The sequence below is a fragment of the Chiloscyllium punctatum genome, chromosome 29 (genome assembly GCF_047496795.1).
Source record: "Chiloscyllium punctatum isolate Juve2018m chromosome 29, sChiPun1.3, whole genome shotgun sequence".
Taxonomy (NCBI): Eukaryota; Metazoa; Chordata; class Chondrichthyes; order Orectolobiformes; family Hemiscylliidae; genus Chiloscyllium; species Chiloscyllium punctatum.
Genome location: NC_092767.1, coordinates 63595119 through 63623021, shown reverse-complemented (window position 1 = coordinate 63623021; position 27903 = coordinate 63595119). Strand labels below are relative to the sequence as shown.

Here is a 27903-nt window from a genome sequence, read left to right as displayed (position 1 = left end):
ATGGGATTATATCCTGAAAGTGCTTAAGGATTTACGGAATAATTTTAAATCAAACGCTGATGGCAAATGAACAAACAAACTAGTGTGATGCTATAAAACTGCAGTCTATTGTGTTTGTCCATAATCTATCGTCCTAAAATCAACAAGCACATTGACTTGGATCCCATTTACCACCCCTGAGAAAAAGAACAGGAAATGACACCATCGACCCCAGGAAACCTAAACACATAAATAAAAAGCGGGCCATACCACCAGTGCTTCACCAGAGGCTCACTGATGATGTTACCTAGTATGGCGATGAAACGTCTGAAAACAAACCTTCCAGCTCAGTGAGCAAACTTACATCCAGAACCTCAACCTGAGCTACAAATTTTCTCAAAACTTGCTAGACCTGAAATTATTAGATTACTAGTTGGTAACATAAGCATTTTGCTAGTGGTTATACAACTAAAGCTAATCTTTCACATAGTCAGAAAGTCTCCATTTAAGAGTTGTGATTTTTTCAAAAATCAGAGAATTGTATTTCCCTGTAACTTGAAATAGATTGTTTATTTTGAGAGTTTACAATGCCTTGGATTCTTGTGCATTTGTTGTCATTTTTATTTTCATTTGTGTGAAGCTTCAATTAGGAGAAACATAATGGAATAAGGTAGAAGCTGAAATTTAAGAAACTTTCTATGCCATTTTTTGCATCAAATGGATAAATTTGACATTGCACAAATAAAGTTAAGTCTCTGAGAGATAGATAAGTTGTTCATAAGTATTCACTTGTGACAGAGTACTCACAAGAAACCCAGTTACACCTCATTTTATGAGATGTAACTTTTTTGAGGAATTTTACAGCAAGATTAATCGCTTAAAGATGTGGAAATTCACATCAAATTAATGATTTCAAATTGATTTTTACCTGTGTGGAGCCAGGCTACAACAATATTTCCTGTAGGGAAGCAGTGAATCACTTACCAGAAATGGATCATATGTAGTTCTAAAAGAATCACGAGCTCCAGTCATTGTTTGTTTTTTTGCCATACAAGACAATTATTTCAATTTCCCATACAATCCACCAAATAAAAGTATAGATTCTACAAAGTGGATACCTGCTATCATTGAAATTATATCTAATGGCGATCTCTCAATTTCACATGGCCGACTTTTTTTTTATTTAAACAGGTTGTTGAAGGAGGTGCTTCAGTATCATGTATAGATGTTCTCATTTTATTCACTTTACCTCATTGGCAGCAGGTAGACTGGACTGGAGGCATACCATCGTGTTGTAGTACATCCTATCATCATTTTTAACAAATTCAAACTTGCTTTCAATATTGTATTGAAGTCTTAATAAACCTTCCAAAATACATACAAGGCCCTTCATGTAGGTTACAAAAAGATTTAACGGTTTTGTTCTGTGGATAAAATTTCCATGTATTTAAGTTTTGAAAAAATCAGACTAATTTATAAAGAGGGACTAGACCATATTATTTCACCATGAACAGTATAAGAACAAAGGTCATTGTATAATCTCAGGTTTGATGCCATTTTAATGTGTAATATTTATTATTTGTTATCATGCAAAAAAGGAACATTTTTGGATTAAAACACGGCACGAGGTACGTTTTAAACATTAGTTACTAAATTACTTGTCTTCACCAAAACCAATCTGCACCATGATTTCGTTTTTGAAAACAGGATATTTTAATTCAGCGTAATATTTTCTGGAGCGTCTTAAGTAAAGGAAAGCAAAATGTCTGAAGATTTGTTGTGATAAAGTTGTTGAACATAAGAAATAGGAGCGGGGTAGACCATGTGGCCTTTCCAGCCTGTTTCACCATTCGATATGATCATGGTTAATCTTCAGCTTCAACTCCACTTTCCCATTCACTCTGTAACCTTTTAATTTCCCAACAGACCAAATATCTGTCTATCCCAATCTTAAATTTATTCATTGGTAAAGCATCCATAACTCCCAAGGAATAGAAAATTCAAAAGATTCACAAACCTTTGTGATATATTTTTTCATCTCAGTCCTAAACGATCCTGAGATTGAGCACCCAAGTTCTCGATTGCTCAGGCAAGGGGAAACAGCCTCTCAGTTTCTACTCAATCAAATCCTTCTGAATCTTCTATGTTTAAATTAGATTACTTGACATTTTTCTAAACAGTCCAGTTAATAGGGTGAGTAACCTAAGGGCCATATCATAATAAGACAACCCTGTCATCCCAAGGTCCAATTTAGTAAACCTCCACTGTACCACCTCCAAGGTGATCTCACTGAAGCCGTGTACATTTGTAACAAGACTTAGTTATTCCTTTACTCAATCGCCTTGCAATAAAGTCCAGCATGACAATTTGCCTTCCAAGTTACTGCTGTATCTTCATGCTAATTTTGTGTTCCCCATACAAGAACACAAGTCTATCTGAATATCATAATTTAAAAGTTTTGCTTTCTAAAGAAAAATCTGATTTTCTATTCTTGCAAACAAGTTGAAATGTTTCACACTTCTCCATATTATACAGCATCTTGCTGCCCACTCTCACAATTTGCCTGTATCTCTTGGCTGCCTGTCTATATTTTTCCTGCAGCTTACCTTTCCACCTAACTTCGTATCATCAGCGAATATAGATACCTTTCTCTCTGTCTCTTCAAGCCACTGATATAGATTGTAAGTTGTTGAGCCCATGGCCTAATCTTTGTGGCCCTTCAATGGTCACAGCCTACAAACTTCAAAATGACCAGTTTATGCATGAAAAGGTAGTGACATAATATTTGAGTGAAAATTTTATATTTTCCTTCTTTTTGTGAGCAAGACAATGAGTTACTGCACATCTAAAAATGTCTCTGCATTATCATTTGAGAGCTATATTTTCTACCAATCTGGGCTAAGTGGTTTCTAGCCTGCTTGACTCTTCAACAATATGAGATTGCTGTATCCTTTTCTTCAGCTAAATTTATCTCCTAAACAAAGTTTGCTGAAGAATTCCCAATTTTATTATCAACTGAAATGATCTTAAATGTTCAAAGTTAGCCTGAATGATACTAAATTCCTGCTGCTGAATAACTGTCAAGAAATTAATGTTCGAGGAGCATTCTAAGCTGGAAGTGGAACATAACAGCATGAGTACAAAAGGGAAGAAAGAAAAGGCCATGGTTAGGGATGGATACAATTACTCAAGACACTGCAAGTAATGCAAATGTCATTTATCTGTTTTTGTTTTGGTTTGATGCAGTATGTATGAGAGGCTGTACCTCACCTGTCACCAAATCTCTGCATTTTGTCAGCTCCTAATAATCTGGCCTGCAGCTGAAGAGCAATGGCCACAAGCCAGGTTTATGATGTGATGATAATCATTACCCTGGGTTCTTGCACACATTTAATGTGAATTTCCACAGCGTCAAGATACAAATCACTGCCTGTTTATGGACTAACGTGACCCATTATGTCACCTTTTGCATTCAGAACATTGAACACTTGCATGTAACATCATGTTTTCTTGCAATCAAGTACTTTTCAAAATATATTTCAAAGAAAGAGCTGCTGTTCTATAATATACTGATTCAAGTACTATGACTTTAATTGAACTCACCTGAGAACTGACCACAGCCCATCCCCAAACAACTTGGACAGCCAGATCCAAACGATAGGTGACCAAGACCTGACTGATCTCTGTGCAGCTCCCCAACTGACTCACCGTCCATCTCAGACTGGTTGGGCTGGACATGCTGGACGCATTGTGGTCACTCCCTGGATTACAGTGATATGGAAACCCTGAACCTGACCACACCAATGGGCCCACTGACCATCTCTCTAAACCAATGGATTGAGATTAGACACTGTCTTTGACTTATTGTGGCTGGGCTCTCTGACTGAAGGCTGCCTATCTTGACTTGATCAAGGACTACTCCCTTTACACTGTGAGATAAGACCAGATCACAACACTGCTCCTCCTTCCAGCTTACAAGAAGTTAAAGCGTAGAAGGTAGTACAGTGCTAGTCTGAGGCAGCGGAAGAGTTTATGTGGGACTGCTTGGAATCTCTAATTGCCTCTTGAACTGATTGGCTGTCTTGGCTATTCAGAGGGAAGTTAAGAGTCAACTTCATTGGTGTGGGTTTGAGTCTTATGGAGGCCAGAGCAGGTAAAAATGACAGATTTCCTTCCATAAAGGACATAAAGATTTTTTTTTCAAAATAATGATTGCAAAATCACCATTAGACTAGGGTTTCATTCCAAGTTTTTTTGAATTCAAATTCCACAATCTGCCATGGTGGCACCCACTTGCATGGTCCTTGTGAGATTAATTAAGTCAGTCCAGTGAGATTAACACTACACCACTTCTCCCCATATCGGTAAATCTTGTTGAGTCTTGCTGATTGGCCATATATTGATTCCCATTGAAAGCAAAGTCAGAAATCACATGACACCAACTTCTAGCCCAACAGGTTCATTTGAAATCACAAGCTTTCAGAATGCTGCACTTCTATCAGGTGAAGCCTTCGCTAGCCTAAGGAGCTGTGGTCCAAAAACTTGTGTTTTCAGATAAACTTGTTAGATTATAACCTGGGAGAAAGTGAGGACTGCAGATGCTGGAGATCAGAGCTGAAAATATGTTGCTGGAAAAGCGCAGCAGGTCAGGTCAGATTATAACCTGGTGTTGTGTGACTTTGTCCAGCCCAGTATAACAGCAGCACCTCCACATTATTGAAAGCAACAGTGTTTTGTGTAGGAATTCACAGTACACATTATGTACAAAGACATTTTCAGAAGAAATTGAAGACCAAACATCACTATCGCTTGTTAGGTATGATAAAATAACTTGTCAAATTGTACCCTATTGGGTCTTCTGTTAGCAAAATGAGTACTTTTGCATTATAAATCTCAATAGTTATTTATATTTCCTGACTTTAGTTTTTGCAAATATCGCTTTTGTATCCTATTCTAGTATTTCCATAATATGCCTATTACTTCTCTTTTGTTTGCTATTTTGAGCATAATAATGGATTTGTTTTAATGAAGAATACTGTTATGCAGAACTATTTAGACAAATATACCTGATACTGGAAAACTGCCTTTGGGCAGTTGTAGAGGTGTAATTTAACTAACGTTAATCTTCATTGCTTATCATGGCACTAAAATCTTCAAATTGGATATTAGTTACGGCAGTTAACAGAGATAGCTTTTCACTTTAATGCTCCCAGTGGTAGGCGCTGACAGTGCAGTCTTCAGAAAATAGAATCCTGTGGAAGTCTGGTTTTATTTTCATTTTGATCATCTGACTGATGAAGAATACTGGAATTCCTTTAATCTGATGAGCTTCATCAGTGAATTAACATCTCCCGACCCACTCTTATGTAGAGCTGGTCAAACATTCTGAGCACTATTTAAATGCTTTTGTCACTTCCAGGCTCGGTTATTTCAGTGCTGTTCCAGAGGATGTTTTACATTGGCAGCACTAAATCTCTTTATCTTACCTCACTCCTCATCTCCATCCTTGCCTATCTGCATACACTTCCAGTGCCTAAACCTCAAAATAAAGATCTCATCCTTGTTTTAATCTCTTGATTCTTCACTGTCAAGGTTTAGGCAACTTCTTCCAGTCCTCCCAACACTCTCCCAGCCTCCAATCCAACTCTGCTCCTCTTGAACCATTTATCCTACTATGCTTTTAGCCACCTTGACCTAGAAATCCTCCTCAAACTTTTCCATCTCCCTCTCTGCCTTAAAATCCTAATTTTTATCATATTTCTCTGAAGCCCCATTTGATGTTTGAGTGCTTTCAGTTGTGGGTTAGTACAGTGTTCATCTGCAGACTGAACAGAGTCATGTGTTCCTGTGAGTGTGCACTTTCCTTTTGAAAAACAAACTATAATTAACTCTCACTTTTCACAGTTCCTGTTCACTAAGAGGGCATGAACCCCCGCATTGCTTCCAAACGTTTTTTTATTTGTGTGTGTCTCGAATTCTAACCAGGAGGCAAACCCACATAAGTTAATGTCTGAGCTGGTCACTCAGGCCCCAGTAACATTTTTCCTGTCTTTGCTTTCTGTTTTTATTGTTAATAATGCTTAGCCCAATGTAGGAAACTGCTTAATCAGTCCAAACATTTTAACAAATTCACTACCAGGAAAGTTATTAAGCTTATCATCTCAACCACTTCTCATTGTGCCCTAAAATGTGACTACACTTTTTCTCTCACTCAGATGGAATGTTCATACCTTGCATTTAATTTGGTGGCAAGATAGCATTGAAGTTCTGTGTTAATATTTTACTTGTGTTGACAGGATTCTAGCCAGATTGAATTGTTGAAGGAGCTCCTGGACTTACAGAAAGACATGGTAGTGATGCTGCTTTCATTACTGGAAGGTAAATACAATAGTGCATTGGGGTGAGAGAATGAAACTTGTATTAGATGGAAAAAAACAAGCTAAAGCTTCATTCAGTTCAACAAGCTTTTGTACTATCATGAATTAATCATTTCCTTCATTGCCTTGGGTGGCACAGTGGCTCAGTGTTTGGCAGTGCTGCTTCACAGCACCAGTGCCCCAGGTTCGATTCCAGCCTTGGGTGACTGTGTGGATTTTGCACATTCTCCCTGTGTCTGCGTGGGTTTCCTCTGGGTTCTCCGGTTTCCTCCCACAGCACCAAAGATGTGCAGGTCAGGTGAATTGGCCGTGCTAAATTGCTCATAGTGTTAGTCAGAGGAAAATGAGTCTGGGTGGGTTACTCTTCGGAGGGTCAGTGTGGACTGGTTGGGCCAAAGGGCCTGTTTCCACACTATAGGAAATCTAATAACCAGATCTTTCATATAGGAGGACAAGTTGTATCACTCAACACTAAAAACAGAACAGGGAATATTGTCATTCATCTGTACAGGGCTTTACGTGAGTCTGCATTTGGAACACTCTATGTGATTCTGATCTCCATATTTAAGGAAGGTTACATGTCCGTTGGAAACAGTACAGTGAAGGTTCACTAGATTGCTGTCTGGGATGTAAGGATTGTCCTATAATGAGAGGCTGAATAAATTTAGTCTGTGTTCTCTGGATTTATAAAGAATGAAAAATGATGGAGTCAGAGAAGCACAGGAAAGGCCCTTTTGACCCATTGGATCTGCACCAATCAAAACAAGCACCTAACTATCCTCATCCAATTCTCCAGTTTATGGCCTGCAGCTTTGTATGTCTTGCACTTCCAAATATTACTTAAATGTTATGAGGGTTTCTACTTCTACCACTCTGACGGGCAGTGAGTTCCAGATTCCCACCACCCTCTGGTGAAAAGAATCTTTCCTTACATCACCTCTCAACCTTCTGCCCCTTACTTTAAATCTATGTCCCTGGTCATTGATCATGCTCCCCCTCAATCTCTGTGCTCGAATGAAAACAACCTAGGTTTATCCAATCTCTCTTCATAATTGAAATTCTCCAGCCCAGGCAACATCCTGGTAAATCTCCTCTGCACCCTCTCCAGTGCAATCACATCCCTTCTATAATCTGGATTCCAGAACTGCACACAATACTCTAGCTGTGGCCTAAACAATTATAAACTCTATGCCTTGACTAATAAAGACAAATATCCCATAAATCATCTTAACCTGTTCCACTACCTTAAGGGATCACTGGACATGCACATCAAGGACCTTGGTGCTTGGCAATAAACCATACCAGGTGTCAGATCTCTTGGTGGGAGTGCATTTCGGAGATAGTGATCACACCTCCATGACCTTTACTCTACTCATAGAGATAGGACCAGACAGTATGCGAAAGTACTTAATTGGGGGGAGGGGGAATTGCAATGCTGTTAGACCGGAACTGGGATGCCTAAATTGGGAACAGATGTTCTCAGGAAAATGCACAACAGAAATGTGGAGGTTATTTAGGAGGCACCTGCTGACAGTAATGGACAAGGTGGTTTTACTGAGCAAGGAAGGGATGGCGAGGAATGTGGAACATCTAGTCAAGAGGAAGAAGGAAGCTTACTTAAGGTCAAGAGGCAAGGATCAAACAGGGCTTTAGAGTGTTACAAGCTAGCCAGGAAGGAACTGAAGAATGGACTTAGGAGAGCTAGAAAGGGATATGAAAAAGCTTTAGCGGGTTGGATTAAAAAAACCCAAGGCATTCTAGACGTACGTGAGGAACAAGAGATTGGCCAGAGTGAGGTTAGGGCTGATCAGGGATAGTGAAGGGAATTTGCGGCTGGAGTCGGAGGAAGTAGGGGAGGTCCTTAATGAATACTTGGCTTCAGTATTCACTACTGAGAGGGGCCTTGATGTTTCTGAGGATAGCGTGATTCAGACTGATATGCTAGAACAGGCTGATGTTCGGAAGGAGCATGTGCTGAAAACTTTGAAAAACACAAGGATAGATAAATCCACTGGGCCAGACAGGATAAAGCCTAGGTTACTACAGGAAGTGAGGGAAGAGATTTCTGTGCCTTTGACGATGATCTTTGCATTCTCACTGTCCACTGGAGTAGTACCAGATGATTGGAGAGAGGTAAATGTTATTCCCTTGTTCAAGAAAGGTAATCGGGATAATCCTGGGAATTGCACACCAGTCTTTTTTTATCAGTGGAGGGCAAAGTATTGGAGAGGATTCTAAGTGACATTAGCTTGCTTAGAGATCATGTGGCTTTGTGACGGGCAGGTCATGCCTCACAAACCTATTGAATTCTTTGAGGATGTGACAAAACACGTTAATGAAGGTAAAGCAGTGGATGTGGTGTACTTGAGCTTTAGCAAGGCATTTGATGAGGTTCCCCGTGGTAGGCTCTTTCAGAAAGTAAGGAGGCATGACATACAGGGAAACTTGTCTGGATACAGAATTGGCTGGCCCATAGAAGATGGTGGTGGTAGTTGGAAAGTATTCAGCCTGGTGGTGTTCCACAGTGATCAGTTCTGGAACTTCTGCTGTTTGTGATTTTTATAAATGACTTGGATGAGGAAGTGGAAGGATAGGTTAGTAAGCTTGCCAATGACATGAAGCTTGGTGAAGTTGTGGATAGTGTGGAGGGCTGTTGTAGGTCACAACAAGACATTGACAGGATGCAGAACTTGGCTGACAAGTGGCAGATGGAGTTCAACCCGGAAAAGTGTGAAGTCATTCACTTTGGAAGGTTGAGTTTGAATACAAAATACAGTCTTAAAGGCAGGATTCTTGGCATCCATGTCCATAGATCCCTCAAAGTTGCCATCCACGTTAAGAAGGCATATGGTGTGTTGGCTTTCATTAGCAGCAGGATTGAGTTCAAAACCATGGGATTGTGCTGTAGCTCTATCAAGTCCTGGTTAGACCACAATTGGAATATTGTGTTCAGTTCTGGTCGTCTCATTATAGGAAAGATGTTGAAGCTTTAGAGAGGATGCAGTGGAGAATTACCAGGATGCTGCCTGGACTGGAGGGCATGTCTTATGAAGAGAGGTTGAGAGAGCTAGGGCTTTTCTCATTGGAGCAAAGGAGGAGGAGAGGCGACTTGATAGAGGTGTACAAGATGTTGAGAGGCATAGGTAGAGTGGATAGCCAGAGACATTTTCCCAGGGTGGAAATATATATGAAGAGGGGACATAATTTTAAGGTAATTAGAGGAAGGTTTTGGGGAGATGTCAGAGGAACGTTCTTTGCACAGAGACTGGTAGGTGCATGGAATGCACTGGCAGCAGTGGTAGTAGAGCCAGAGAAAAATAAGGGGTATTTAAGTAACTCTTGGATAGGCACATGGAAGTTAGTACAATGAAGGGTATATAGGTAAGTCTGAACTTAGATTAGGATAACAGGCCAGCATAACATCGAGGGTTAAGAGCCTGTACTGTGCTGTGCTGTTCTATGTACCTCTGATTCTCAGTGCTTCCCAGGATCATACCATTCATCATATATTCCCTTGCCTTGTTTGTCCTGCCCAAGTGCATGACCCATAGCTATTCAGATTGAATGATCTTTTTGAAACATACTGGTCACAAAGGGGGATGATGCTGGCCTTTAGAAATGATGGATGTGTCCTGACTCTGGAGGAACTCTCCCAGCCCACCCCAATTCCCAGTGCCCCAGTTTTTCCAAGTACGGGAGCAGAGTTGAGTGCATTCTGAACTTGGCTAGCCCCATAATGGAGTAGGTGTTTCCTGGAACCTGAAATTTGCATGGAATCAAACCAGATTCTGAAGGATTTGTGGTTCATAGTCCTGAAAAGATTCGAGAATCATAGTCTGGATGTAAGACTCTTTTGAAAGCTAACTTCCATAGGTTTTACTCGTGCCCTCCATAGGATTCAATGCCACACTACCCATTCCCAATGGAGTCTCACATCCTTTGTGCTAACCCACTGTACTCTAAACCTATACTTATTATACAAAACCAATGAACCCTATATAAGTAATAGCATGTGATCTAAGGAAAAATCTTATCCATAAAGTAATAACTTCCCTTTCAACAAAGATTTAATAAGGTGCAGCTGAGAACCAAGACTACCATCAGTTTAGATTAGATTAGATTACTTACAGTGTGGAAACAGGCCCTTCGGCCCAACAAGTCCACACCGACCCACCGAAGCGTAACCCACCCATTCCCGTACATTTACCCCTTTACCTAACACTACAGGCAATTTAGTATGGCCAATTCACCTGAGGTGCACATCTTTGGACTGTGGGAGGAAACCGGAGCACCCGGAGGAAACCCACGCAGACACGGGGAGAATGTGCAAACTCCACACAGTCAGTCACCTGAGTCGGGAATTGAACCCAGGTCTCTGGCGCTGTGAGGCAGCAGTGCTAACCACTGTTGAAGCTGGATGATGCAAGGAAATCATGGCTTGATTGACAGCTTTTTCTTTCCTCCAATCCATTTTGTCAGTCGCTCAATGTTTATTTACACAAAATTAAGTGATGCCAAGTGCTTCTAGTTTCCACCATTGCTTCTTCAAAGAGTTATGCAATAACAGTTATTTTAAGAATGTTATGAATGGCAATTTTTAAGCTTTTCCTCATATAAAGGAGTTGTTACCTCTATCTATTCATAATTTACATTTGTTCAGGAGTGGCTGGAGGCATCTTGCTTCTTTACTCACTGAAATCCAATGTGCTGTTATCATTCCCCCTTCTGTTCAGTTTCTGATTTCATCTATCTATCCAGTCCTCCTCCAGCCTGCCCTTCGTTTCCTGATGTTGCATCTTCTACTGATGCCAGCAGGAGATTCTCACCCTGCCTTTCTCAGTTACCTACATACTTTATTTCCGCTTCTTCACCTCAGCACATAACCCATCAGATATCACCAACTGTAACATTAATCTACACGTAGTTCCCTCCTTTATGTAGAATTTGGCAATGTTTTTAATGAGAAAATGTAGTCATTACATTCTATTTTTCATGATGTGCACAACACACCGAAAAATAAAGAGTCGGTAAAACAATGGCATATTTTTATTTGTTACTTTCAGGAAATGTTGTGAATGGCACTATCGCTAAACAAATGGTGGATATGTTGGTGGAGTCTTCTAGTAATGTTGAAATGATCCTGAAGTTCTTTGACATGTTCCTGAAACTGAAGGACATTGTGGCGTCTGATGCGTTCAAAGATTATGTGACTGATCCCAGAGGGCTCATCTCAAAAAAGGATTTCCATAAGGCCATGGACAGCCAGAAACAATACTCACCTTCTGAGATCCAGTTCTTACTATCATGCTCAGAAGCAGATGAGAATGAAATGATAAACTATGAGGAATTTGCAAACCGATTCCAAGAGCCAGCCAAAGATATTGGTTTTAACATAGCTGTATTACTCACAAACCTATCTGAACATGTGCCTCATGACACAAGGCTGCAAAATTTCTTGGAATTGGCAGAGAGCATCCTCACCTATTTCCAGCCTTTCTTAGGCCGCATTGAGATCATGGGTGCCAGTAAGAGAATAGAGCGTATTTACTTTGAGATTAGTGAAGCCAATAAAACTCAGTGGGAAATGCCTCAAGTCAAAGAGTCTAAGCGACAGTTTATCTTTGATGTGGTGAACGAAGGTGGGGAATCTGAAAAGATGGAACTCTTTGTCAACTTCTGTGAGGATACCATCTTTGAAATGCAAATTGCTTCAAAGATCTCTGAAACAGATGAGGGGGAAAAGTCAGAAGATGAGGAAGAGGAAGGGGAGACCGTTGAGATGATAGAGGCTGAGAAAGCCTCTTCTCCAGGTGAGGCACCATCTGCCTTTGCAGCATTCCTTAGCAGTGTAGTTGACTTTTTTAAAATATTCACCTTTAAGAATATCAGAAAAAAGTACCGTAAAATAAAGAAAATGACAATTAAAGAGATGGTGATGGCCCTGGTGACCTTCTTCTGGACTTTGTTCATTGGCATTTTACAATTTATCTACAGCATCTGCAGTGGTTTCTTCATGATAGTATGGAACACCTTGTTTGGAGGTGGTTTAGTTGAAGGGGCCAAACATCTGACAGTCACTGAACTCCTGGCTAGTATGCCTGATCCTACTCAGGATGAGGTCCATGCTGATCTTCCTGACATTAGTAAGGCAGAGGTTGAGGAAATGACTGTGCAATTGGAGTTTGAAGATCAAGCTAAAGAAGAGGAAGCATCTGAGAAGCCTGATACAAAAAGAGAGAGCGGCCAATTAAGGATGAGCTCCCCAGAATCGAACCTGGGACTTGGTGACATTGTGGAGTCCACACCAGTCGAACCTCCAACCCCTGAGGGAACACCACCAAGTTTCAGAAAAGTGAGGGTAAGGACCTTACAATTCTTTCCAGCTTAAAAAAAATAATCAAACCAGGCCTCAGATTTAATTCCACTTTAAAGATAATAGCATGAGTACATTATCTGTTAGCTATCATTTTCCTTTCCAATTTGAATTCTTTATATTCTTGGGTTCTATGCCCAAAGGCAGTCTGACCCACAGCACCCCCTTTGCTGTTAGGGATAGAACATATAGATGGGTCCTAAATCCACCTCAGCCAGAATGGGACTCAAACCCCAATCTGATCCACGTTGGCTCTCTAGCTAACTGAGTCAATCGGCCCTCCCAGGAGCTTAAGATGCTATGGTAATTACAGTTTTACGTGGATAATCTAGAGCTATGGACAATGAAGATAGAGGCTCCAATGTTGTTTCCGTATATGGCTGAACAGGAATCTCACCCACTCTTACCACCTGTTATTGTTGGAAGAATTTCCGAGTCCTAGGGTGGAATTCCAGCCTGGAGCTTCTGTCTGAGGTGCAGAGACACTAACAACTGTGCCACAAGACTACCTATTTGAATTGACAATTGAATATGAAGAGAAAAATAAACCTTAAACTCGAAAGCAAGTAAGCTATAAATATTGAGGCTGCACTTTGTTTCCTCTTCAATTTAGTTGATTCTTATACCAAAATTCAACCTAAGTGGAAGGACATTGAATAAAAAATGGGTAGTTACTTGGTGGAGTATAGAAAACTGCAGTATGCATTTTTATCTCTTAATCGCTTGGGCTGGATTAAATCTTGACATGTTCATCTTACCTTCCTCTAACTGCTGTTTCATCAGAGGCCAGTGTTGAGACTTTGTCAAGAGTTTTTATTTCAATACCTAGACCTACAGTAAATGTTGTTAAAGCATTGCAAAATGCTCTCTTACTTTTTAACAGCAACAGATTGAATCTGAAATAGAAACCAAGGAAGAAGATCCACTCAAGACTGAAGCTGAGAAAGCAGAGTGAGTCTTCCAACATTTTTTAATCTTCAGCTTTTTTTTAAAGGGCAAGGATGTAGAAATATGACTTCATATCAGCAAAATAAAAATGTTACTTTCTTAACAGTTCAGCCCTACCGATCATTTAAAAAATAATGTTGATAAATAGGATGTCAAATTGAAATACAATACAAAAGAATGTAAGACAAAGCCAGTTAATAGTTTCATGTGCTTGAAGGCTCAATACAAATTTAAGTTTTGATTTTCATTCCCTTAAATGAGCCCAATATTTTGTTTGCGTTCTGTACTGCTTTATGAACCTGCATTTGATATTTTTAACGATTGTGAGTTTTGCCCCTCTACTCCACTTAGATTCAATTTTAAAGCCATTGGTGGGCCATTTTTACTTTTCCTACAATCTGTTATGAAGGAGTGGTTAAGTGAAATATAAAATGCATCACCCTATAATCAAAAGTAACAATTTACTTATCTAATTCCAACAGTGGACAGATTTATAGAACCACTTACAAACTTAACAATTCCCCTCGAGCTACTAACTATTCCCGAATAAAACAAAATTCTGATGTTATGCTGTTCCAACAAAATACAAGTGCCAATCAAATAACAAAACAGTAGAATTTACTCACACAAAATTACAGCTAGAATGTGTATTCCGGAATGCTCCATGCCGTCTTCACTGATCTTCTTTAAGGAATGCCTCCTTGTTCAAATTCTTGTGTCAGTAATGCCTCTCTATGTCGAATTTTTGTCAGTTCTTCTGTCAGGAATGTTCCCTCTGTGAATTCTGCTGTCTGGAATATTAACAAAGAATGCCACACTGCCTTTATTAGTTAGGTGGTGCTTCCTCTGAGAGCCGAAAGTTGGCTTGGAAGTTGGCTCTCTGCCAATTTTCAAATGCCCTCTTCTTTCATACCTTTCTTACAATCGGATTGGTGCTAGGTTGTCTATACCATCAGATTTAAATTTATAGAATCATAGAGCTGTGCAGCATGGAAACTGACCCTTCGGTCCAACCCGTCCTTGCCGACCAGATATCCCAATCCAATTTAGTCCCACCTGCCAGCACCCGGCCCATATCCCTCCAAACCCATCCTATTCATATACCCATCCAAATGCCTCTTAAATGTTGTAATTGTACCAGCCTCCACCACTTCCTCTGGCAGCTCATTCCATACTCGTACCACCCTTTTATATCTTTCCCCTCTCATCCTAAACCTATATCCTCTAGTTCTGAACTCCCCGACCCCAAGGAAAAGTCTTTGTCTATTTAACCTATCCATGCACCTCATAATTTTTTAAACCTCTATAAGGTCACCCCTCAGCCTCCGACGCTCCAGGGAAAACAGCCCCAGCCTGTTCAGCCTCTCCCTGTGGCTCAAATCCTCCAACCCTGGCAACATCCTTGTAAATCTTTTCTGAACCCTTTCAAGTTTCACAACATCTTTCCGATAGGAAGGAAGCCAGAATTGCACGCAATATTCCAACAGTGGCCTAACCTATGTCCTGTACAGCCGCAACATGACCTCCCAACTCCTGTACTCAATACTCTGACCAATAAAGGAAAGCATACCAAACGCTGCCTTCACTATCCTATCTACCTGTGACTCCACTTTCAAGGAGCTATGAACCTGCACTCCAAGGTCTCTTTGTTCAGCAACACTCCCTAGAACCTTACCATTAAGTGTATAAGTCCTGCTAAGATTTGCTTTCCCAAAATGCAGCACCTCGCATTTATCTGAATTAAACTCCATCTGCCACTTCTACCCTCTTCGCTGTCCACTACACCTCCAATTTTGGTGTCATCTGCAAACTTACTAACTGTACCTCTTATGCTCGCATCCAAATCATTTATATAAATGACAAAAAGTAGAGGATCCAGCACTGATCCTTGTGGCACTCCACTGGTCACAGGCCTCCAGTCTGAAAAATAACCCTCCACCATCACCCATTGTCTTCTACCTTTGAAAGATGGAGGACGGGAAAAATTTCTGGCTGTAACAGCTACTCCTTTTTTTTTGAGGTATTTTAGGTGCTGGAGGTGATTTCCTCAAATTCCAGGAGCAGCAATTACTGTTTTATATGCTGTTGCATTGTTTCGGAACTTTGGGGGAAAAAAACTAATAGGTTCTTAATAGCTAGGTGCTTGGTTTAAATTGATTGGCTGAATTTGAAAAAACTTGTCATCTTGATAAAAATGCTGCTTGGCTGTTCGATACAAAAAGTTTCAATTTGGGCGCTTCCTGTGCACCTGCACTTTAAAGTGCTGTTCTGACATCCATTTTAACTCTAAGCATTGAAAAAAACACCATATTTTAAAGGGGCCATGCACTGCTTTCCCCCGTTGTACAATTTTACACACATCAACTTCGCAACAATAGTTAGGAGCACGAAGAAGCTGCAAAATGTGGATGTGAGACTTACAGCTTTGTTGAAGTATGTCAGAATAAAGTGAATTTCTGAATGTTAGGCATAAGATCCAGTTGATAGAATTGATGATGACTGAGTGTTGAAGTGGATTAAAGTGAGCATTGTTTGAGATTGGAGATGTTTTAGGGAAGATCTGACTTTTGAAGATGCATTCCCTGACTTTGGCCATTTGTGTTAAGATCATTGAGGTTTTCCAGCACTGTTCCCATGCGTTCAGGATCAGACTCAGAGGGCATTGCCCTCTGTTGCTGTCTGCTCTCAGTCACTTCTGCTCATTTGTCTGAAGAGTCTCCTGGTTCCTTGTGGCAAGATGAGCTAACTCCTCCTTTCCATTTCCAATCTAAGGACCATCTAAGAATCTTTGCCATATTGTTCCCTTGGTCTAATTTTTTTTCTTTTTCAGAAAATCTTTCCCATCTACTACTTCTAGCATCTACCAGAGTCAGAATGCACTCCCCTTTAGGGGCAAGCTAATTTTAATTGGTACCGGCCTCACTTGAACTCCTCAACAGCATGTCCAGTGCTGAGCTGTATGCCCCATTCGGTAAAATGAGAAGACAGCTTAAAGCTTGTGTGATGGCTTCCCCATTTCCGTCGGCTGTAGGGTAGACACACATTGTAATGCCTCAATGCCATTATCCAATTTTTAAGTTATAATGAGTACGATTGATCAAAAAAGATTTGCAAGGATAATACCAGAACTCAGATATTATGTCAGCAAAACTGGGGCTCCAGAACTGAGCTGAGAAGTGGCCCAACAAAACTTGTTAAAACTATGAAAGTTCAGCAGGGAAGAAGTTGGAGGAGGTTTTGCTGGAAATGGTAAGTCCAAAACTAGGAGTTGGCATCATAACAAGATCACCAATAAATTCAGTAATTCATATCAGAGAAACCTCTTTACCAAAAGGGTAGTGAGAATGTTGAACTGACTATTGCAAGGAATTGTTGAGATGAACAGCATCAATGCACTTAGAGAGTTGCCAGAGAAGTACATGCAACTGAGAGAAATAGAATGTGGAATGGATGAGATGAAGTGGAAGGAGACTGATGTGGAATATTAGTACTGGAAAATTGAGCTGACTGGCCTGTTGCCTTTGCTGTAAATTCAATGTACTTGTATGGAGGTGAGACGACTGACTCAATACCGATTTGTCCCTGACTGTATTTATTATTTGAGAAGTAAGTATTCCTAACATTTAGAAGGGTAAGTTGGAAAGAGAGAGATTCTGGTTATACTGCAGCTTGTTACATCCTTGGTTTTTCCCAAAGTGCTTTGCAATCAAAGAGTTACCTTCAAAGACTATCCTATTTCAGAGGAGAATAAGGCCATTCAGATCATCGAATCTGCTGTACCATTCACTCATGGTTGATATGTTCCTCAGCCCCATTCTTCAGCCTTCTTCCCATTACCGTTGATTCCCTGCTAATCAAGAACCTTTCTATCATCTCTATCTTAAATACACTCAATGACTTGGCCTGCACAGCCCTCTGCAGCAACCCTGTGGCTGAAGAAATTCCTCCTCATCTCAGTTCTAAAGAGTCATCTCTTCCCTCTGAGGCTGTGCCAACAGGTCCTAGTCATTGTCATTCAGCATGGAAACAGGCTTTTCGATCCAACTCTCCCACGCCGACCAGACATCCCAATCTAGTTCAGTCCCATTAGCCAGCATTTGGCCAATATCCCTCTGAACGTTTTCTATTCCTGTTCCCACTCAGATGCCTTTTAAATGTAATTGTATCTACCTCCCGTCACTTCCTCTGGCAACTCATTCCATACGTGCAGCACCCAACGTTTGAAAAAGTTACCCCTTGAACCTTAAACTTGTGCCCTTAAGTTTTGGACTCCCCGTCCTAGGAAAAAGACTTTGGCTATTCATCCTATCTATGCTCCTCATAGTTTTATAAACCTCTACAAGGTCACTTCTGGGAAAAAAAAGCCCTAGCCTATTCAGCCTGTCCCTATACTCAATCCCTCCAGACCCAACAACATCCCTGTAAACCTTTTCTGCACCTTTCAAATTTGAGTGTGCAGTATTCACCAATGTCCTGTACATTCACAACACGACATCCCAAATCCTATACTCAAAATGTTCAGCCCAATGAAAGCAAGCGCTAAAGGACAATTCTCTTTTTTGGAGAGACTAGAACTAGAGAAGCAGTTTAAATACAAAGAATCTTCCATTTAAGACAAACAAGGAGAACGTTTGTTGAAGTTGGAGTCTGTGGACTCTCTTCCCCAGGCAGCAGTGAAGCAGGGTCACTCAATACCGTAAGTCAGAGGTAGAGAAATTATGGAGTTAGAGAGTCCAGAGAGTATCACAGTAAGCAGGAAGAGAGATGAGAACACAACCAGATCAACTACAATCTTTATCAAATGGCAGAACAGGCCTGAGGGGCTGAATGACCTATTCCTAATTTACATTTGTACATAAGAACTGCACCCGATTATTCCACCTCCATAGTTTGTATATTTTTATCTTGAACAGGTTCTACTCTTTCCTTAGTTATCCATTTGCTCTTTATGTACTTACAATACCTTTGGGTTTTCTGGGCTCAAGCTAATATTTTCCATACCCTCTTTGTTTTCCTAATTTCTTTTCTAATTTAATTAGTGTATCTTCCATTTCCTTCAGTGTTGAAACTCCTAAAGGCCACTCTTTCAGTCTGCCTCAATGACTGCTCCAATTCAGTATGATCGCTCTCCTTTCCTGGGTCTATGCTCCCTTGGACTCCAAAATAGAATTCTTAGAAGCATGGCATTCCAACCGGAACTCTATCAACAAACACATCAAGTTAGACCCCATCTACCACCCCCTGGGAAAAAGAACAGGAAATTACATCGCCAACCCAAAGAAATCCAAACATATAAATAGAAATCAGGAATCATGTACACTGCTTTGCCTGAGGCCCACTGAAGATATTACCTAGTAGGGTGACAAAATATCTGGAAATGAGCCTCCCAGTTCAGTGAGCGAACCTACATCCAAAACCTCAAATTGATCTACAAATCTTCTCAAAACTGTCCAAAATAGTACTTCAGTACTCACTCGCCGTAACAATTCCAGCTTTTCACCAACCATTTCACCAAGAACAGACTCTGTTGATTTCCCAGAGTTCTCAGCTGTATCAAGCAAATATTGCTTGAGCTTTTCAACTCCCTCTCTCAGCTATACTGAACAACTAGTGACTCTCGCATTTAAACCCCTAAAGCTGCTGGGACTTTTCCTGAACCTTGTTGAGAGTGTGTTGCTAGGAAAACACAGCAGGTCAGGCAGCATCCGAGGATCTGGAGAATCCTTTTCCTGAACCTTGACTCAAACACTCGCTGCATACTAATCCAATTGCCCTTGACTATTCATTGATTTTGTACACACAACTCGTATTTCAGTTGCTTTCCCAGCAGTACAGCAAAAAGCAGTACTGCCTAACATGGAGTCTATCTCTCTTTATCCAATACTCATGGTCTTTCCTATCTGCCTGTAATCTGTGAGCTTCTCTTCAATGATCCCCAAACTGTCCTGAGTGACCTATTCCATTCCATTATGCCTCTTCTCAATAAAACAACTTTAAAAAAGAATTGAATTCCTCCTGCAAAAAAACTTGTATAAAATCAAAACCATTGAGCATGGGAATCCATCTTTTAAAGAGCAATCCAGTGATTCCTAGTCTCCCACGTTTTCCTCCACATTAATGCATTTTTGTCCCCCTTCAAGTATGTGCAAGCTGCAACCATTGAAAACCACTCCTGTATATTTGGAATTTGTTTTTATTTAGAACCAGTACTTTTTAAAGTAAAACTTTAATTTTTCCATCCCATGTCAAGAACAAGCAACCCTGGGGTTAGGAGTCCAGAACTAGAAGGCGTAGGTTTAGAGTGAGAGGGGAAAGATATGAAAGAGACCTAAGGGGCAACTATTTCACACAGAGGTTGGTGCATGTATGGAATGAGCTGCCAGAGGAAGTGGTGGAGGCTGGTACAATTACAGCATTTAAAAGGCATTTAGATGGGTATATGTATAGGAAGGGTTTGGAGGGATATGGGCCAGGTGCTGGCAGGTGGGACTAGATTGGGTTGGGATATCTGGCCGGCATGGACGGGTTGGACTGAAGGGTCTGTTTCCATGCTGTACGTCTCTATGACAATGACTCTAAATGGTTTGTTCAATACTCTGGGTAGAGTTGAATGAGAGGTGTTTAGGAGTGGTGTACTTGAGTAGTACATGAAGGTAATTATTCTATTCAACATCATTTCACTATTCTCTGTTAACTAATTCACAAGTCTATGGAGTATATACAGATTCTCACAGCACAGAACAAACGTTAACCTTCATCTCAAAGTGGCAGGAATACAAAGGGGTGGGAATCTTGTCAGCTGTAAAGATAGGGCAACACAAAGAAAGAGAAAACATTTAAGCACCAGGGATTTTAAATAAGACTGAATGTAAGAATCCAACTGTGCTTGAAGACCTTGGAAATTTTCATTATTTTACTTTAAAGTAGAAGTTGTCAAAAGATCTGACATGAAAATGTCGCTAGCTCAATTGCCTGAAGGGCCATCAATCCCAGTGACTGAAGGCCTAGGTCTCCTGTAAGTTAATGCAAATTGTAACTACTGAGAGTGAAATAAAAGAAAACAATCAAGTTATCATTTGCGAGTATTAGTGAACAGGGCATGTGAACTGCAGCATGAATCATAGTTCATAAGGCCAATAAAAGTACCCCTCGGCTTTTCTCTTGTTGCTTACTCCAGGAAAATCAAGAAATTTTAGAACCCCCTCATGCATTTGCTTTCATTTTTCTTACTCCCGCTGCTTTTATTACTGCTCCCACAATCTTCAGATTTTGTGCCATCCTCCAGCAGTACAGTACAATTATAAAAGATACATATACTCTTCAGACCACTCCAAAATTGATCAGTATAAATTTAACACCTGCTAAATAAATAAAATCTGGTAATGTTTAAAGCTTGCTACCAAAATTAAATAAATGAGGGTCCTGTGTGGAATGAAAAAGACAAGGCTTGTCAGGAATAGACATGAGGAGGGGTGAAAATAGAATGATCATTTATGACACTTCATTTTCAAAGAAACAAAAGTAAATAGATCGTACCCGGATAATCTTTCTTTTTTTTTCAATTGGAAGCTGGTATTGATCTGTCTTCCTGAACTTCTGCAGGTCAGTGTGGTGTAAATGTGCCCACAGTGAGGTTAGGGTGGGAATTCCAGGGTTTTGACCCAGCAGTGAAAGATGGTGACATAGTTCCAAGTTAGGGTGATGTGCTGCTTGGAGAGAAAATTGTCAGTCATGTTCCCATGTATCTGCTGCCCTTGTTTTTCTAGAGGTAGAGGTCACAGATTTGGAAGGTGTTATCTAGATCACCCTGGTAAGTTAACGTACATCTTGCACATTGTACACCCTGATGCCACTGTACTTCAGTGGTGAAGCTCTGCAACTTGTTGAAACATCTTCTCCTCATCCACACTTTCCAGGCCTCTCAGTATCTTGTTAGTTTCAATCCCACCCCCACAATCCTTCTTAATTCCATCAAGCACATACACAGAATCCTCATATGAAAGCCCTTTATCCCGGGATCGTTGACATAATCACTCTTCTAGACTCCCTCCAACGCCAGCACATCTTTCCTTAGATGCGGGGCCAAACTGCTCACAATATTCCAAATGTCACTATGTCATTAGCACCGTTGCGTTCTTCTGATCAACATAAACATATCAATTCTGTGACAAGGAATAGTAAAAACAATAATGAGTTATTTATTTGACGTTAAGGCTATTTACATACAATGTTAAAATGGAAGCTGTGTGTATTTGTCTGACCTCTACCTCTCCTGCTGTACTCTGAATACAGAGTTATAGGATTTAGACTTAAGGATCCATCGAGAAGTGAGTGATAATTGACAGCTGGTTAAGATATGATCCTTTAAAGATGTATGTACATAACATCACAACAAAACCACTCATGGCACAGATTGCAGTGGAATCAGTGGCAGTCACAAGGGAGGCTGCAAGTCAGACAGCTCAGCTCCTGACTACTATTGAAGAGAAGGGGTGGGGAGAGTTCATAGCGAGGGAGGCCATTTCTACAAATTCAGAGTGTGTTTTTCTATTTCATCTTCAGGCTGCCCACACACCCCAAGCAGGTATCTCACCTTTGGAATAAGGTCCACTACCAGCTTTCTGTAGGAAGCCCATCGATGTTGGAAAATCTCAGGAATCTTGGACCAAATGTTTTGCAAGGAGGCCTGACATATAAATCTCTGCTTTCACTTCCAATTCTCTGTGCTGAATACCAAATACAACAATTATTCAAATACAACAGAAAGGAAAACCTATCCACAGATCCCCACCTCCATTTTGTCCGATCTGATTTGGTTGGGTGTCTGATTCAGAGGGCCCTCGTTTTCCTATTCCTACCTTCCAGTGTTACAGGGAAGCAAAGACCGAGTTTCTGTACTTAACAAGAATTACTTTTTAATACAAATAAATAGATTCCACTTATAGTTAAGGAATTATGAACCATTGACATGTAACTCTACCAGTTAAAACTCTAACTCATTTATAAAATCTCCTGCTTACACACACACACAGACAGAAACCTAGGTGTTACAGGCAGAGGAAAAGGCTCAGAAGGCAGTTCACTGGTCCTTGTCCACGGTATTAACTGCGACAAGCTTTCTTGCTTGTCAGAGAATGCTGTTAACAGATTAACAGAGTTTTACATGGATTCATGCAGGTTTTGAGCAAAGTACAATGTAACTCTGCAAGTACAAATTCACCCCACAAACTTTATTTTGTGTGTCTGTTTGGGGGAGGGGGGGAGTGGAAGGGGGAGAGGGAGACTGGTGGTGTGAGTGTGAAGGGGTAGATGTCTCTGAGAGGATTCGTGTGTGTGTGTAGGAGTGTCTGTGTGTATGATTTGGAGATGCTGGTGTTGGACTGAGGTGTACAAAGTTAAAAATCACACAACACCAGGTTATAGTCCAACGGGTTAATTGGAAGCACTAGCTTTTGAAGTGCCACTCCTTCATCAGGTGGTTGTAGAGGACACAATTGTAAGACACAGAATTTACAGCAAAAGTTTACAGTGCGATGTAACTGAAATTATACATTGAAAAATACCTTGATTGTTTAAGTCTCTCATCTGTTAGAATGGCCATGTTAGTTTCACTTCTTTCTTATGTAAATTGCAAAACTTTTTTTAAAAGTTACATTCTCAGGTGAACTCTAACAATTGGTGTCAGCCCAGATAATGTGTTGAAGGTATTAGCCCCCTGTGTGCTGCTGTCTGTGTCATGATGTTTAGACTGATTCTAATCTAAAAAATGAATTCACAGAGTCTTGCATGAATCCATGCAGTTTTTGAGCAAAGTACAATGTTACTCTGCATGTACAAATTCACCCCACCAACGCATATGTCTATGTGTGCGTGTGTTTGTGAGAGCGAATGTATATGTGTGAGTGTAGGAGTGCCTGTGTGTGTATGTGTGTGAGAGATTGTGGGAGTGTCTGTGTGCATAGTGCAATGGGGTCACCTGTAGTGTGACATGAACCCAAGGTCCCAGTTGAGGTTATCCCTGTGGGTACTGAACTTAGCTATCAACCTCTGCTCAGCCACATTTTGCTGCTGCCTTTCCCGAAGTCCACCTTGGAGAATGGTCACCTGAAGGTCCGAGGTCAAATGTCCTGGACCGCTGAAGTGTTCCCCAACTGGGTTGGAACACTCCTGCCTGTTGATTGTTGTGCGGTGCCCATTCATCTGTTGCCATAGCCTTTTGCTATAAATTCTGTGTCGTACCATCGTTTTCTCTACAACCACCTGATGAAGGAGCAGTTCTCCAAAAGCTAGTGATTTGATAATCCTCTATAAGGTCACCCCTCAACCCCCTATGGTCCAGTGAAAAAAGTCCCAGCCTATCTTTATAATTCAAACCTTCCATTCCCAGTAAAATCCTGTTGAATCTTTTCTGAACCCACTCTAATTAAGTAATATCCTTGTATAGCAGGACAACCAGAAATTTACAGAGTACTCCAGAAGAGGCCTCACCAATGTCCTGTGCAACCTCAACATGACGTCCCAACTCCTATACTCAAAGGTCTAAGCAATGAAGGCATGCATGCTAAACATCGCCCTAACACTCTTATGGGCGGCATGGTGGCTCAGTGGTTAGCACTGCTGCCTCACAACATGAGGATCCCAGGTTCGATTCCAGCCTCTGGCAACTGTCTGTGTGGAGTTTGGACATTCTCCCCGTGTCTGCGTGGGTTTCCTCTGGGTGCTCCGGTTTCCTCCCACAGCCCAAAGATGTGCAGGTTAGATGAATTGGCCATGCTAAATTGCCCATAGTGTTAGGTGCATTAGTCAGAGGGAAATGGGTCTGGGTGGGGTACTCTTCAGAGGGTCGGTGTGGACTGGTTGGGCCGAAGGGCCTGTTTCCACACTGTAGAGAATCTAATCTAACCATCCTGTCTATGTATGATGCAAATTTCAAAGAATTATGTACCTGAGCCCCTTTTCCCATTTTGGTCCACAATTTTTAAAAAATACAGAAAATTGAAAAATATATATTTTAGGATGAGTCTCACATCCTTTCATGAAGTAACTGTTTACAATTAAATTCTGATCTTGTAAAATTTCTATTTGTACTCAGCATTTAATGAAAAGTCCTAGAATTGAGGTAATTTGTGGATCTGCTTTCTATATCTATACCAAGGGATACGCCTGGATAGCCTGTGACCCACAAAGTTCATGTTTTTTCTATACATCAACAGTTAACAGTTCCTTTCTTAATTTTGGTGGAAATAAACTCCTTTTTCATTCAGTAATTATAGAGAGTGTATAACAGTCACTTACAGGGAAATACTTCAATAAATTTAATTGTGACCTTTTAAACGCCATGAATTGTCATCAACCTGTTGGAGTAATAACCTATAATTACTTACCAAGAAGTATGTTTTAATAAGAAATTATCTTGCAATTCAAAACTGATTTATAAGGAAATCAAATGCCTTTATCCATAATGAAATTACATAATTGTTGGGTTTGATCCATTAATGCATCTATACTGTGATAGGCCACAAAACATTAGTGACTTGTTGTATAATGATTGTTTCTACAAGTCCTAAACATTACCTTACAATTGTCATTTCGATCCCTGTTAAGTGTTAATTTTGGTGGGTTCTTTTTCCCCTTTTTCTTGTCCCGTAAAGCACTGAAAATGGTGAAAAGGCTGAGAAGGATATGAAAGAGAAAGAATTGCTAGAACAATCTGAAGAAACAGGGGAAAAGGCAGAAGGAGAAGGAGAAAAGGAGGCAGGAGAAGCAGAAAAGGAGGCAGGAGAAGCAGAAAAGGCTAAAGAAGAAGAAGAAGAAAAAGAAGAAGAATCTGTTACACCAGCAAGGAAGATGAGGAAGAAGGCCAAGCAGGAGAGCAAAAAGGAGGAACCAGAAGCAGTAATGGAGTTCTGGAATGAGTTTGAGAATTACAAGACTAAGCTCTTGGTAAGTATGAACACTTCTCAAACACCTGAAAAGGAATCTCTTTGGACTCCTGTGTTGAACATGTATGGCAGCTGGCCACTGTTGGCAGCGGAGACTGCCTTGGTTATGGTCTTAATACCAGTAGGAAGCCTATAACTGCCTGATTCCTGAAAGATCTGATATGCTTTCACATCCTAATATGGCACAGAGTCCTCTCAGTTAATCTTTCGTGCTTTTGAATTTAGTCCAAACTCAGGAAGATACCTCTTTCAGAGTCATGCTGAAACCGAATTCTCCTTCACAATGAGCAGAGTATTCCTCTATGGTGATCATTCTGCTACAATTTCATGCAAGAATTCTCCCAAATCAGTATATCAATCCTTTTTAAGACCCTTTCCACAGGCTACAACACAATAATCCCTGCATCAGTTTGTGCCCGGCCTCACATTGTGCACTGTAAGTTAAGGAAGCAGCCCAAATAATAAACATAGCCAAAATGTCAAGCAGCCAGGAAATGTATCATTCAACCCAAATGAGTCCATAGCAGAAGCAATTCAAGTTGTATTATGTATACCAACTCATGTTGACAAAGTTCAGGTTTGTTAACGATAAGCAGAACAATAATGGGGTCTCTCATTTCTCTTTTTTAAAAAAAACTCATCAATTTAGTGTCAAAGCAGAATACAATGACGTGTAACTGTATTGCATGAAATAAACGGCATTTTTTTTTAACTGCAGAATTATTTGTCAAGGAATTTCTACAATCTCCGCTTCCTGGCTTTGTTTGTGGCGTTTGCAATCAACTTTATCCTCCTTTTCTACAAGGTAAATGTAAATAATCCAAAATAAAGGTAAATTTACTGGAATTCCCTCCTTAGGAAAATTGTACCTAAAATTGCACTCAGAGCTGGCTTTTTTTCATGAGCATCGCATTAAATTCATGTTAGATCTCTGTATCATTGTTATCCAAAGCTATTTTTATGGCAAGGCTTTCCAATGGCCAGATAATTGTTTCTGAAGCATGAATAGGAGTTGTACAATCCCCATTGTAGCAGATTCCAAGGAAATTTCCCTGGAAATTAAACATTTCACTGGGTAATTCTTGTACACTTAGAATCACCAAAAGTGTCCATTTAAATTGGAGAATTTAGAGGGTTCCAAACAAGTTAAGTGAATAATTACTCATGAAACACAACATCACTAAATAACTTGTTTAGCTCTTGAGTAGCTATTAAACTGACCCTCAACATACCACTCGCACACTCAGCTATACCTTCTCCCAGACCCTGTCCCTACACTGTCACCTGATTGAGATTGCCACTGCTCAGAAAGTCCAGCTCTCTGTATTTAACTTCACTAACTGCATTTCAGCCAAATCTCTGCTGCCCATATCCTAATTCACACCAAACCCTGTTTGCACATCAAGGTCACAGGACAGAGGACTTCATTTGGGCCCAATTACCATGACCTTGGCTTTAGACTTGCTGATCTTGCTTTGGACTGGGGATGTTACTTGATGTCAGTCCCCCAGTTTAAGAGTAACTACTCTCCTGTTTAAGACTGACATGAAGTTAAGGGCCAAATGGCTTCTGTTCTTAAGTCCTATGTTCCTAACAACCTAATGACTTCCTACAAAATGCCTGTTTTTAACAATACTCGAGTTCTACACTACTAAACAATTGTTTAATCATCCTCCTATTTTGTGACCTCTATTGTCATCACCATTCCCCAATCTCCGACACAACCCCATGAAATACTCCTAGTCTTCCAATTTTCATTTGTTGCAATTTCCATTATCCCACCATTAGTAGGTACCTCCAGTCCAGTAAACCCAAGTTCTGGAGTTCCCATCTAAAAGTCTCTACCTCTCTAACACACTCTTCTCCTTCAAAACACACTCTAAAACCCACATCATTGATCAAACTTTAAGGATATCTGTCCGAAATTTGTTTTATAGTTTGTTACTGTCATGGATAGACCAAACCCCCTCAAAATATATTCAGAAGATAGTTTTACCTTTTTTATTTTAATGGTAAGGGTAAAGTGTAACGTTCCAGATGCAATTCGATTGGTCAAACATCTCAAGATTAAATAAAACACACTTTATTTTTATACTACCATTAAAATACAGACAAAATAAAAGTAAAATAATTGGCTTAACTATACTTCTAATGAAATGCTTAACAAAATAATAGATATATTAACAACTAATGGCACACGGTGGCTCAGTGGTTAGCACTGCTGCCTCATAGCGCCAGGGACCCGGGTTCAATTCCCACCTCAGGCAACTGTCTGTGTGGAGTT

General features: G+C 40.4%; 1 protein-coding gene across 12 annotated transcripts in view; it reads left to right on the top strand.

Moving 5' to 3' along the window:
• Window positions 1–27903, top strand: part of LOC140454477 (ryanodine receptor 1-like) — a 400334-nt gene that overhangs the window by 351824 nt on the left and 20607 nt on the right. For 11 of the 12 annotated variants that reach the window (XM_072549257.1, XM_072549253.1, XM_072549254.1 and 8 more), the window contains 5 exons: window positions 6276–6357; window positions 11420–12714; window positions 13613–13680; window positions 25329–25620; window positions 26338–26424. In XM_072549257.1, coding sequence (XP_072405358.1) covers window positions 6276–6357; window positions 11420–12714; window positions 13613–13680; window positions 25329–25620; window positions 26338–26424 — 1824 coding nt within the window. Of the gene's footprint in view, window positions 1–1577; window positions 1608–6275; window positions 6358–11419; window positions 12715–13612; window positions 13681–25328; window positions 25621–26337; window positions 26425–27903 lie in introns of all 12 variants that reach the window. The other variant, XM_072549246.1, reaches the window with a different exon arrangement.